Source organism: Mycteria americana, chromosome Z (assembly GCF_035582795.1).
Source record: "Mycteria americana isolate JAX WOST 10 ecotype Jacksonville Zoo and Gardens chromosome Z, USCA_MyAme_1.0, whole genome shotgun sequence".
Lineage (NCBI taxonomy): Eukaryota > Metazoa > Chordata > Aves > Ciconiiformes > Ciconiidae > Mycteria > Mycteria americana.
Window position 1 is genome coordinate 22703178 of NC_134396.1, and position 13065 is coordinate 22716242.

Consider the following 13065-nt stretch of genomic DNA (forward strand, 5'->3'; position numbering starts at 1 on the left):
GTTACCTGTATCATGAATTTGGTATCCAGACTTTTTACTACACATGGCCCAGTTCTTAAAGGCCCACTGACTGTCAACAGGTACACCTCAAATGTAATGAATTAATTTGAAAGCTGCTGTACTGTAAGACTATTTTGTGTACACACAAAGCAGACTAAGGAAATATTTTGCCATACAGAGAAACCATATGGTCCTATTGTCCCTTTGTTGTTCATTTTCACTTTATTTCATTCTGTTACATACTGCACATCTAGATTATTCATTTTCCTCGCTGATACAAAGGCAGTGCATTTTCTTAGCATAATTCTGAACAGTTGAGAACAGTTTGAGACTGCAGAGTTTTCCTTCCCCTCTAGTTTTTGTCCACGCTTGCTAAAAGATAGGAAGGACAGCACTATGCCATTCAACCTGTCCTGGAAAATGGAATTAGTTAGCACCTATGAAAGTACAAACCGAGGCCTTCCTAGTCATATGGTCAGCGTGGCACATGTGTTGACTGCCCATGTTGTAGTTCAGGTGGTTACAGAGAGCTTGAGCAACTTTCAACATCTGCTGTGACTGCATTTAAGTTTTCACATTAAGGAATAGAAACTTTATTTGAAGATATGGTAACTGAGATGAGATGATCGTAATTATGCTGCTTCGTTCTTGAGTAAAAACACAGGATTAGCTGAAACAAAACAAAGTTCAGGGTTGCTGTTGTTTGTGAGCATAGTTATTTTGTCTGAAAATGCTTTTGTCTCCTGTCAAGGTTCTTGTTGCAGACAGGTTTATTTGGAGCTTATGTGGTCTCTTTCTTCCCCTGGGAACCATATTCTGGCCTTGAAGAGGCAATTACCCTAATCTCTTTCCCAGAAACAGGAGGAATCCGCTGTTTGCTGTTGCAGTTCAAGTCAGGATTCAGTATCAGATTCAGCATACTTAGTGTTTGTTTATATTTTTGCTGCTTGTAAGGGCACTGGTACTTGGATAATGTTTGATTTGGCTTTTCTCATAAATGAGAATGACTAATGTCTCAGCCTTGAAATATTTTTGTTCTACATGTGTTGGGAGGAGTTTAACTAAGTCTGACCTGCTCTAACTTTGCCAACTTTTCATCTTTTTCTTGCAGATTCGATGGAAATACATGATAGTAGATGAAGGCCATCGAATGAAGAACCATCACTGCAAGCTGACTCAGGTCTTGAATACTCACTATGTGGCCCCTAGGCGAATACTGCTGACTGGGACTCCATTGCAGAACAAATTGCCTGAACTTTGGGCTCTTCTCAATTTCCTCCTCCCAACCATTTTCAAGAGCTGCAGCACCTTTGAACAGTGGTTCAACGCTCCATTTGCCATGACTGGAGAAAGGGTACTGTGGCAGTTTTTTTAAAACATCAGAAAAAAACCACTTTGATGAAAACAGAAAGGAGCTTATACAGAAGGATTAGTGTTTGAACTTTCCCTGGTACTTAGGGATTTAATGTAACTAAGAGCCACCTTTTTTATAATGCCAGAATATTTTAATATCAGTGTCTTTTTTGACTCAGCATCAGTTTGGTTGTAACATGCAAGTAACTATTGCACATACTTAACCTTTCATGTGAGAGAATACATTACCTAATATACTGAGTTGCCTTGTAGTGACTTTTATAAACTTCTGTAGGTGGACTTAAATGAGGAAGAAACTATTCTGATCATTCGTCGTCTCCATAAAGTGCTCCGACCCTTCTTGCTGAGAAGATTGAAGAAAGAGGTTGAGTCTCAACTGCCAGAAAAGGTTTGCAATGAGAGGAGTTGTGGAAGGGGTTTAATACTTTTTTAAAGCACTATGTAATGTTCCTTTTCCAGATTTATTTCACAGAAGAATACTTCTCTAGCATCTGTTATTGCTGTGGTTTGTTTGTTTATAACTCCACAAAGAAAGTTGGCCACTGAGGAAGCCTGAATGCCTAAAATTTCTGCATTCTCAAGATTCCTCACCAGTCTTACAACTTTAATTCTGTTTGTAGTCATCCATGTAAGACATGCAACTTATTTCCATAATATCTGGTTTCAAGTTGTGAGTGAGTCAGCCATACACTGAGGATTAAATTCTGTCCTGTCTCATCCTCCCTGCACCAGGTAGAATCTTTGCTCCCTTAGCTAGTTCACTGAAATTCCTAAAGGACTACTGGACTTGATAAAGCAGGCAGAATTTGTTCCTGCATTAATATTCCAGGAGTTGTGTGAAGTGTCTTGTTGAAATTGCACAAGTTTATTTTAACTTGTGGCTTTTTAATTCAGAACATAAAATTCTCTTCTGATTTGAAAGATCATTGTTTTTATCTCTGGGCAACTCATCTTGCCCCATCCTGTCCTCCTCTGCAGTCCTGCATCACTTTTGCCATTCACCCTTCCCAGAATAACAACAGCAGCTAAATAAAAAAGTAAATTTGAAGGTGTGTTAGGGAAAATTTGGTGCTAAGGTCAATTGGGTTAAAACCATACCAAAATGAATTTTTTCTAAGTTGTGTTATGAGCTGACTAACACTGGCTGAATGAATGAAGAGCTCTGTACAGATGCTTAGTGACAGTACTCAAAGGAGAGGCTTTTTTAAAATTTCTTTCTCATCTTTATAATGTTGTGAACATTACTACTGTTGTGACTTTCTGTTCCTTCAAACGTCAGATTCTCAGTATCCTCAGAAACATTTATTTGAGAATGAAACATACTTACATTTAAAAATATTACTGAAATCTTTATTCAAATTTCTGCCAGTTAGAGCCACTGTATTTGGTAAATCCAGTAATAACGATTGGAGGAGGAGGATTTAGAAGTTGCATACACACTGGTACTCAGAAGACCATGTTTCTTTTTGTTTCCATTACTTTGTTTATGAAAAAAGTGGTTAGTCCAACCATGAGGACTGAACTTACCAACTGAAGCCTATTAATCAGTTTCATTTGATCTTATAAATCTTGGTAAAGAAGCCATAGAAGAAATAATCACTTCTCTTTAATGAGTTTATCCTCCTGTCTTTCTGAGAAGAAAATAACCTGATAATTTTTATTCCATTTATTTATTAAATATTAGGAAACTTACACTTCTTTTAGTCACCACTTGAAAGATTTCTAGCCAGTAGTATGCCTTTATTATGTGACTGTTTTTGTTTTACATAACTTACCAAAAACATAGTGACTGTAATCTGGAAATTGGGTAATAAAAAAAAAAAAGGGTTAAATTGAGGTATGAAGTCTTTGTATTACTGAATTTAAAGACAGTGCGCAGTCAAAAACTGCTGTAATAAATATAGTTTTACAAAGCTGAACAAGAAGTTGAACTGAATGTGGGGATCATACAGTACTTGATTAATTCCCTGTGTTTTTAGTTGATGTTGAGAAAATGGCATATTTCTATGCCAACCTAGGTAAGCGTAATGCTAATTAGACACTATGAGGGATGCTTATTTGCTAGGTATACAATGATGATATTTATACAATGCTTTGCTTGATATTTTTATAATGTTTTACAGACATAAGAAAGTCCACAGGTTATTAAATGTAAAATGTTTTTCTTAATTACATGTTAAACATAAAGTAAAACAAAATTAATTTTTAGTTATTTTTTTAAATTGTTAAAATTACAGAATGAGAAAAAAATATGTTTGGCAATTCTGCAGTTACATTCTTAGGATCCAACTGTCTCACTAGTTGTGACTCTCTCCGATAATCTTTTGAGATACTCATTGCTGTGCTTGGTGTTGGATTGCTGCTCACTGAAATCATATGTGGTGTTAGGGTATGGGTAAAAGATTAGTAGTTTTTTGGTTTGTGTTTTAGGATGACAACCTGCAGTTAAATCCTACTAACATTATTATGTCAGTGCATTTATGGTTGTTTGTTTTGTTTTTTTTACACTAGGTGGAATATGTGATCAAATGTGATATGTCAGCTCTTCAGAAGATCCTGTACCGTCACATGCAAGCCAAGGGAATCCTTCTCACAGATGGTTCTGAAAAAGACAAGAAGGTACGAAGAAAGACTAAAACATGTAGGAAACAATGTATTCCGATTAAACATGTTAACAATATGATTTCTGTTTTATAAAATTAGTATGTAGGCTCTTACTGCAGGTATTTGTCATGGGAAAAGAAATCTCTATCAGACATGCTTTTGTTTTACAAGATTGCAGTTCTGCTGTCTATTCACAAGGAAAAGAAACTATTTGTATTCACTGTAGTTACAGTGCCTTCCTGCAAACAGGCAATGTTTGAAAAAAACCAGCATTTCCCTTGGCTGAGTTTAATCCAATAATGTACCTGAATAATTGTGGTTGTGGCAATGCTGGCTACAGAAGGTTATTAATCTTGTCTTTCAGAGCTATTCGTTAAGTCTAAGTCTTATTTCAGCCAGCTAGGGCTGTATGCTTGTATTCCTACTGCTAAGGTCTGTTAATGACAAAGTTCTTTAAGAGAAGAGTAGGATTCAAAGTCACATAGTTGGATTTAGACTACATATTAGTAAATGTTGATTATGCCATCATGGGACTTGATCCAGTTAATATAGAGTAATCAAGTTGCCATTCATCAGCTTATTTGTGTATACACTTTTCACATTATAATAAATGTTAAATATCTTGAATAGGCACTGCAGAACAGCTGGTGTGTAACAGTTTGTGTTTGCACCCTGTTATGTGTCTATTACTGATGCAGTGCGATCACATACTGTCTTTCCACCATCCTTTTGCCGGTTTGCACTAGTACAATGGGTGACTTTTTTTATTCAGTATCTTATTTTACCCTCCTTGTTTCATGCAGTCAGATTATTTTCTTTGCTGGTGCTTATTCAAATTCCAGACAAAGCTGGTTCTTATTGTTGGATATTGATACTCATCTTCATAGTTTGAGTACTTTGTAAACATTAATTTATGTTCCTCTGTTGTATTTTTAATGTAATTTTGTAGTTTGATGTCTTTACTTTTGTCCTACAATTTTCATTTTGTATCACAGTCTTCTACTTCCTTCCCTTTCTGGTCTGTTTCCTCTTTTTCACCAGCTCAGAATCTTCTGTCGATTTTCCCCTATTTGCTTCTCCACCCAGCTTTTTGCTTAACCCATTCAAATTGCCTTTGATGTCTTCTGAACACCTCCCTCTCCTTCCCCTCTCCCCAAGGGTCTAAAGTTTTTCCTTTCTTGCTACCCTCTCGTAATGAATTTTTTTCTTTAACTGCATCAGGCTCTCTTATCCATACTACCTGTTACCAGCAGAGGGAGGTGGTTGTTTAGAACACTTGGCTTCAGTGATCAGACAACTACTGTGTTAGGAAAAAATCCTGTCTTTCTGCAGCTGTGGCCTGGAACCAGCTCAGACTAGAGAGAATTCATTAAGCTGGAAAGCTCTAGGAAATGTATCTTAAAAGAAATACGAACTGCATTTTGGAGGAAATTTGAGAGGATTTTGAAAAGAACAAAACCAAGTTTTCGATGTGTGGAGTAACCCCCTTCAAATGTAAAATGTCTGCTCTAGATGGAAGTTACGATTTCACTGTACTTTCCAGGAAAGAGTAGAATATTACTAGTATATAATATGATCCAATAGTATACTTTTCCCTAGTGTTACTATTGGAAACTGCTAAATTGTTTTGGCTGAGATTTTTAAAATAAGTCTGAATTAGTCATACAGTAAGCTTGGAATATTGCGGCCACTCTGATTACATTTTCATAAAATTACAAAAAGCAAAGTGGCATCTGAAAGCCACGAATGTTTGGCAATGTTACTATGATATGATGTTCTCAAACTTGTATCCACCAGTTGCAATTAGGTTTTAACCATACAGTTTAGTCCAGCACAACTGACTATTGTGTGAAGTCTGTCCTCATGCTGAAAAAAATTCACTGTAGAGTAGGTTTTGAGAATATACTTCGTTAAATATTAAGATAACTCATGAGATTTGGTTATCTCTAGCTTTTTAGCTGCCTGTGGCCATGTGTTTTACTTGGCCTGGAAAGAGAAACCCATATATCCAATTAACAGACAGGAGGAGATACTGTAGAATTGGGAAAGCATCCGCCTAGAATCATTTCCTGTTAGAAGGTTCAGACCAGATAGAATTTGTATTGTTTCATAATACACACTATAAATAAGCAGTATGCAGAACAGTAAATGCTCTGCTTCCCACTGTGAATACTGCAGGTAGGTACATAATGCACTTCGTGGATTACTTCCAGGTCTTCCTTTTGTGTTACGGAGCATCCTTGTGATAGATTAATTTATACAGCTAGACAACTGCACAGTAGCTTCTGGGTTTTCGTTGGGTTTTGGTTGAGGTTTTTTTTTTATTAGTGATGTGGTGTTCAGGTTTGGGGTAGAAATGTTTTTATGCCTGCATTTTAAAATATCTTTCAAAATCTTCATTAATAAGCTAAGAAATTAGATGCATCATTTGATTTGCATTGTTTGTACCCATAGGGAAAAGGTGGAGCAAAAACTCTTATGAACACTATCATGCAATTGAGAAAGATATGCAATCACCCATACATGTTTCAACACATTGAGGTAAGACTGACAGGTTTGATTTTGAGAGCTGTTTTTATTCAGATGGCTACATAATAGAAAACTGCTCTTGAAGTTTATGTGTGTGCGAGAGGACATCTCTGTCCACATCATTTGTGCTGACAAGGACACATTTGAAAAACATGATAATTATGGTCCCTTATTTTTAGAAACAAATGGACCAACTGCCAGCTTTTTATAGGTAATCTGAAGTCTAGTTTTAAAGCATTTAATCTTGTGGAGACACTGTCTTTAAAAAATGAAGTGTTTTTTTTAATTTAAGACATTCCGGAGCAACTTAATCTCTACTTAGACTTAATTTATGATGTAGAGACACTAGTTCAAAATGCTGTGTGTAGGATCTTTATAACTATCAGGCTGCTAATCTTTTCCAATAGCAATCAAAATTGTCCTATTCTATCCACTTGTTTTTTCGGCAAAAAGGTACTATCTATATAGCATCTCTCATTAGGACCCAAAGTACATAAATATAATGTAAAAGATAGAAAGTGTCTTAAATATCTGGAATGTAGCTATATTTGTGAATGAATAATTAAGTACCTACTATGATGTCTTACCATTGTAGTTTTCACTCTTTGTTCTCTTGTATGCTAATTAATTAGAGTAATTTGCAAATGGATCTTCCAGTAACTAGTATAAATTAAGTAGGTTCTACTTTATTTGTAATCTGGTAAAATGTAGGCTGACAGAAGTTACTTCTGCAAACCATTAATTTCAAATAATAGTAGTACAGGAAAACATAAAGCAGAGCACTGTTGCTACAAGGTGGATTCCAAGAGTATGAATGTAGTGCAACTCAAACCTCAACACTCATATATTTAATTTAATTGATATAAGAATGCATAATTTTGGGTTACTGTGTAGTTTGTAATAATCTGTTTATTGCTTATACCTCTGCAGGAGTCCTTCGCTGAACATTTAGGCTACTCAAATGGTGTCATCAACGGGTAACTCTTTCAGTTTTTCCTCCTGTTCATAACGTTGTATTGGAACTAATGTATCACATTCTTTCTCTAGAATGTGCATACTAACAAACTTGAGCAGTTTATAGAAAGGCAGAGGAGGCACAGGGCACATAGCAGTTCTAGAAGTGTTACAGGAGCTTTTTGTGACTCTCCATCTCTTTCAGGAGGACAGTCAGAGAAGATTGTAAACTGATGTCTACATTCAAAAGCTGCATTCAGCTTTTCCCTCTTTACCATCTTTTTTCCAAATTAAAGTAGCATTTCTTCCATTATTTGAAATGAAATAGATTTAATTTTTTTTCTTGGCACTTCTTTGTGCAACTGTCTAGAAATGGATGCTTTCTAAAGGAAAGGTGTGTATCTTCCATCTGACCCCCTTCCTGTTCAGGTGTTAATGAGATTTTTTCTTTTTTCCTTAATTAGTGTACCAGACTATTTGTCTCCTTAACCAGTGTACCAGACTACTTGTCTCCTAAACAGTTTAATCTTTTGCTGATTACGTAGGTACACATATCAGAAGGCCATGTATCTTGTGGACTTAAGTATTCCATTGCTAATGATAAATCGTATTTTGAGAGTACAGACTCAAGGTTAGAAAAAGTGATATGAAATTTGTTTTTGTAAAGCATATCACTGTGATGCTGATTTAGACATCCTGTTTACTTTTATTCATTTTCTCAGTTATGACTTGAATTTCAGTGCTGAGAGTCTGTTTTGCAATTCATGGCATAGAAGACAGGAGAGCAGCTAATCAAAGCAACTAAACATTGTTCAGGACTACTAAAGTTATATGGCTAAAGAGTATATCCTCTGTCAAACTCCTCCCATTATCTCTGTGTATTAGTTCAGTTTGGAATGTTTCACTTCTATGTGCATAGTAGTTGAGTAGAAAGAGAATTGTTTCTAACATGTGCCTGATGAATACAACGTACAGCTGCAGTAAATGCCAGTTGAAAGCAAAACTAGCAGCTGAATGTCTTAACTGATAAAATGTTTATCTAGCTGAGAAATAATATTTGTTTCGATAAATAATGAAACAGAATTGAGTTTCATAAAGGAAGGTATTCTGTGTGGTTGAAAGTCCACACAGTTTTTATAATTGAAGAAAAATCCTTTCCAAACAGGAATTCACATGGGTGTTTATTTTTTTATTTTAATCAACATAAACAATTTTAAAGAGAGAAAAGTGTTATTAGTCTTGTTTCTCTTAAGTAAATTAATCTCTCTGTTATAGTCTGACATAATAATGACAAAAAACTTTTCTAAATGCAGGCTCGTTCTGGCATTTACTGTGCTTTTTCTCTTCAACAGAGCCGAACTTTATCGGGCCTCAGGGAAGTTTGAGCTACTCGATCGTATTCTACCAAAGTTACGAGCTACTAACCATCGTGTGCTTCTTTTTTGTCAAATGACATCACTCATGACCATTATGGAAGACTACTTTGCCTTTCGAAATTTCCTTTACCTGCGTCTCGATGGTAAGTTAAATGAAAAAAAAAAAAATGTTAGGAAGTAGTTTGGGCATGGGAGACCTGGGTTCTCTTCCTAGTGTCTTCCTAGCACACCAGTGCTGTGATGTGACTATACAAGACCGTAAACAGGTTCAAAAAAATATTTGACAAATCCGTGAAGGAAGAGTCTGCAAGGGTATTTATCATGAAATAATGGCAGTAGACCCTTAAGCTGCAGCTTACTAGAATTTTCCCTGTTCTTACAGACAAGATATTGAGCAAGATGTAGTTTTGCCTCTCTTGGTAGAATTGAGCTTAAGTAATTCTCTGTCTCCCTGGCTCTTTGACTGTTTTCTTTTATCTGTTTAAGCTGCAAACCATTAGGTCAAGGGATTGTTTTGATGAACACTCAGGTCTGTTCCTGGATTGCAGATTATGTAGAGATTTGATGTTTAGGGGCTGATCTCTTTTTCAAACAAGGTTTAAAATCTAAGGTCCTAATCAGTTGTCACTATCTAAGTTGCCTGAAAGTATTCTCATGACGAGAGATGATAATGCCAGTGTTTTGCCTAGATTCCAGTGGCATGAATTAATTTGTACCTGTTTAACTAGTGTTCTCCACAGGATAGCTGAATTTCAGTGACAGGTAAAGTATACCTGTAGTTTTCTTTCTGAATTTCACAGGAAGGTCAGTAGCCTCAATTACTTTCTGTGTAGATATGATTTACTACCTTTGAATGAAAAGATGGTTTAGAAACATAGTGGAGTAATATTGAAAGGAAAATAACGAAAAATAGCATATCCCATCTGAGGCTGAAGCATGTTTGAAAGCAGTTTCCATTTTGGCCTTCTTCAGTGTTGATGATCTCTGCCTCATACTGATCTTCTTAAATACTGATTATTTTTACTTAATGTATTTATCTCACACATTGTAGTATTACCTAGGGCCAGCAGCATTTGTCAGAATACCGTTTTAATAGAAAAGCAATGATTTAAGAAAAATACACAGAACAGCATGAATAAAGTGAGAGTTTAAGGTCCTTTTGAATATTCTTTTTACAGCATTTTAAGTTGACTCTTTGCTTCATGCTTTATTTGGAAGAAAAAGTAATGCTGAGAAGTATTCTTGTCCTTTACAAATATTAATGAACATAAACTTGAAACACTGTTGTCCTCAAATGTAAAATGGGGCAATGAAACTGAGACATAAATGAGCTGTCTCACTGTGCCACAGGATGTGTTTGTCAAAACTGGCTGAAGAACATAGTACCATGCCAACAAAACCCTCCTTGCACCTCTGGCCTCTGGCTATTCAAGAAAGTTGAATTATATTAAGTTTAAAATGTTTTAAATTACCTTACACTGTGTATTTTAAAATTAATTCTTTTTGATGCTGGAATGTCTGTGGCAATATGCAGTATGGTAAGTACAGCTCCTTGTTGTCTTTAAGGTTTTGCAGGTAATTCATTAAATTAGTGAGTTGAACCCTTTTTTCTTCTTTTCCGGTTTTGTGATGACAGATACCTTCCATGCTGGAATGTAAAATATACATAGATTTTATCCAGCTGTCTTCTCACATAAGAGTGTTTTCTACCCAAGTCATGTGCTTCTTAAGGGAATGGGTTTCTGTCAGCCAGCAGTTTGGCTGTGTGATTGTACTGGGTCTTGCCAGAATGAAGTTAACTTTCCTCCTAGCAGCCCATATAGTGCTGTGCTTTGCATTTGTGGCTGGGCAGGGTTGATAACACACCAATGATAACTCTCCAGTGTTTTGGCTATTGTTGAGCAGCGCTTGCACAGCGTCAAGGCTTTCTCTCCAAACCACCCCTCCACCCCCAAGGCCAGTAGGCTGAGAGTGAGCTGGGACCCAGGCGGGACAGCTGACCCAAACCGACCAAAGGGACGTCCTCAGCAATAAAAGCTGAGGGAAAGGAAGAGGATGCAGGGACATTCCTCATTACAGCATTTGCTTTCCCAAGCGTGCTGAGGCCCTGCTTTCCAGGAAGAGGCTGGACATCTGCCTGGTAATGGGAAGTAGTAAATAAATTCCTCTTTTTGCTTTGCTTGCATGCACAGCTTTTGCTTTTATTAAACTGCATTTATCTCAGCTCAGGAGCTTTTCCATCTTATTTTCTACCCCTGTACTGGGGGGGGGGGGGGGGGGGGGCATCTGGCAGCCAGCTGGGGTCAACCCACCACAGTAACAAAAAAACTTCATCTTCTGTACGTTTATTGATACCTGAACAAAAATAGCAGACTTTATTTTGCTTTCTGTTACAGACAGAAGTGTAGAAAAGATAAGGCAAGCAGTGGACCAGGCTAAGGTGATCCATACAGACTGTTGTCAAAGTACATGGAATTCATCCAGTTGCCAGAGTGCACAGGGCTTGGTTTTTACTTAGAACTTTGTCTATGTTTTCACCATGATTGAATTCCTTGCCAGCTCTCCCTCAGCAATTGTACACCATCACCCTCAAGATAGGACATTTTAAGAATTTTCAATCCTTTCGTATTATGTATGACTCTGAAGGCCAACAGTGACGTTTTGATAAATCTCTGTATAAAGTAACTTTTAAAAATATTTAGGTGCTATTGTGGCCAGAAGGAATTAATCAAAACTGGAGCTCTCTTCTGTTTGTGTACAGTCACTTCAATTGAAATTTATGTGAGTCATAACAATGTTAGTCAACATTTTAAAGTCCACTTTTGAAATGTCAAAAGAAATACTTAAAAGAGGTATTTAGAAATCCGCATCTTAGATATGATAGGCAGCTGACTAAAACATTCATGGCCAGTGTTTATTCTGTATTATGGAAAATGTGGCAGAGATGGCAAAGAGCAAGTGAGCTAAAATTTCCCTTCCACATGTACCTTTAGCAACTGACATTGTATTTATATTATTTCAATTCATATGTTTGTTACAGGGTATTTTTTTTAAATGTCTTTTCAGGCACAACAAAATCAGAGGATCGAGCTGCTCTGCTGAAGAAGTTCAATGAACCTGGGTCACAATACTTTATCTTCTTGCTGAGTACAAGGGCTGGAGGCCTAGGCTTAAATCTCCAGGCTGCTGACACTGTTATAATCTTTGATAGTGACTGGAATCCTCACCAGGTTATTTTTATTTACTTATCTTCATGAAATGAGCAAAGAATTCATGATGCTTTTTTGGGTTGCTTCTTTAAATTGGGGATATAGCCTGGGGTGAAAGGATTAGATCCAGGTAAGTAATAAAATGCTCCTTTGAGAGGAATTAGTGAGGCAAACTGCTACAACCAGGAAATATTTTGGTTTGAATCAGTGAAGTAATTCTGTGTCTGTGTCACAATTTTATCTGAGTCTCGGGGAGTCCTCAGAGCTAGGGGCCTTATAGACCTGCTTCATTTGTGTAACTGTACTCATTCTTTTAACCCTTAGGACATTAATAAGTAACTCCCATTTTGAGTCTTTGGTAGGTAGGTTGCAATATTTTAGTAAAGGCTGTGCAGAGCGCTGGTTGTCTCAGGAAATTAGTGGCCATATGAGTGCAGCAGTCTTGGCCTGAGACACTGAACTTACACTGTTGGTGTGGGTGGGTAGAAGTGAGAGCAGATCACAAGGAAAGGAGGGTATCAGACCACTTTGGTTTATTTAAAAAAGCCAGAAAAGGTAACTGAAGTCTGGCTTTGTCACTTAGCGCCTTTTGATTTTTAAGAACGTAAGTTAGATATGTCTGGAAGTACATAGCTATATGTGTGTTTTCAGCTATTGTGCAAATATATGCAAATCACATCACAGTCAATGGCCACATGTAAAAGTAAGGGAAGTGAGACTAAAAAGAGTTTTATATAGAACTTTCAAGGCAGCACTCCCATAGATGTCACGGTGACCAATTTAAAGCAAGCCTTAAGAAATTCGGAGCAATTATATTTAGACCTCTTAAAAGCAGCTCAGAAAGCACTTCATTCTTTGTCTTTTTGGTTGTCTTTAGGTCACTTTCACAGACAAGTTTAATGCAGAGTACTGTATATTTAAACGGTTGGATAGCAATAAATCCTTGCAGTATGGTAAAAATTACATAATATTTTCTGGAGTATTCAATGGGCAGATTGCTAAATTACAAAATCGTAGAA

The 13065-nt window shown here is 36.7% G+C and overlaps 1 protein-coding gene across 6 annotated transcripts in view; it reads left to right on the top strand.

Annotated features, from left to right (window-relative positions):
• The window catches only part of SMARCA2 (SWI/SNF related BAF chromatin remodeling complex subunit ATPase 2), a 119339-nt gene that overhangs the window by 57917 nt on the left and 48357 nt on the right, over positions 1 to 13065 (top strand). For all 6 annotated transcript variants that reach the window (XM_075526286.1, XM_075526285.1, XM_075526287.1 and 3 more), the window contains 7 exons: positions 1112 to 1354; positions 1649 to 1762; positions 3886 to 3993; positions 6433 to 6519; positions 7438 to 7484; positions 8814 to 8980; positions 11904 to 12067. In XM_075526286.1, coding sequence (XP_075382401.1) covers positions 1112 to 1354; positions 1649 to 1762; positions 3886 to 3993; positions 6433 to 6519; positions 7438 to 7484; positions 8814 to 8980; positions 11904 to 12067 — 930 coding nt within the window. The remainder of the gene's footprint in view (positions 1 to 1111; positions 1355 to 1648; positions 1763 to 3885; positions 3994 to 6432; positions 6520 to 7437; positions 7485 to 8813; positions 8981 to 11903; positions 12068 to 13065) is intronic.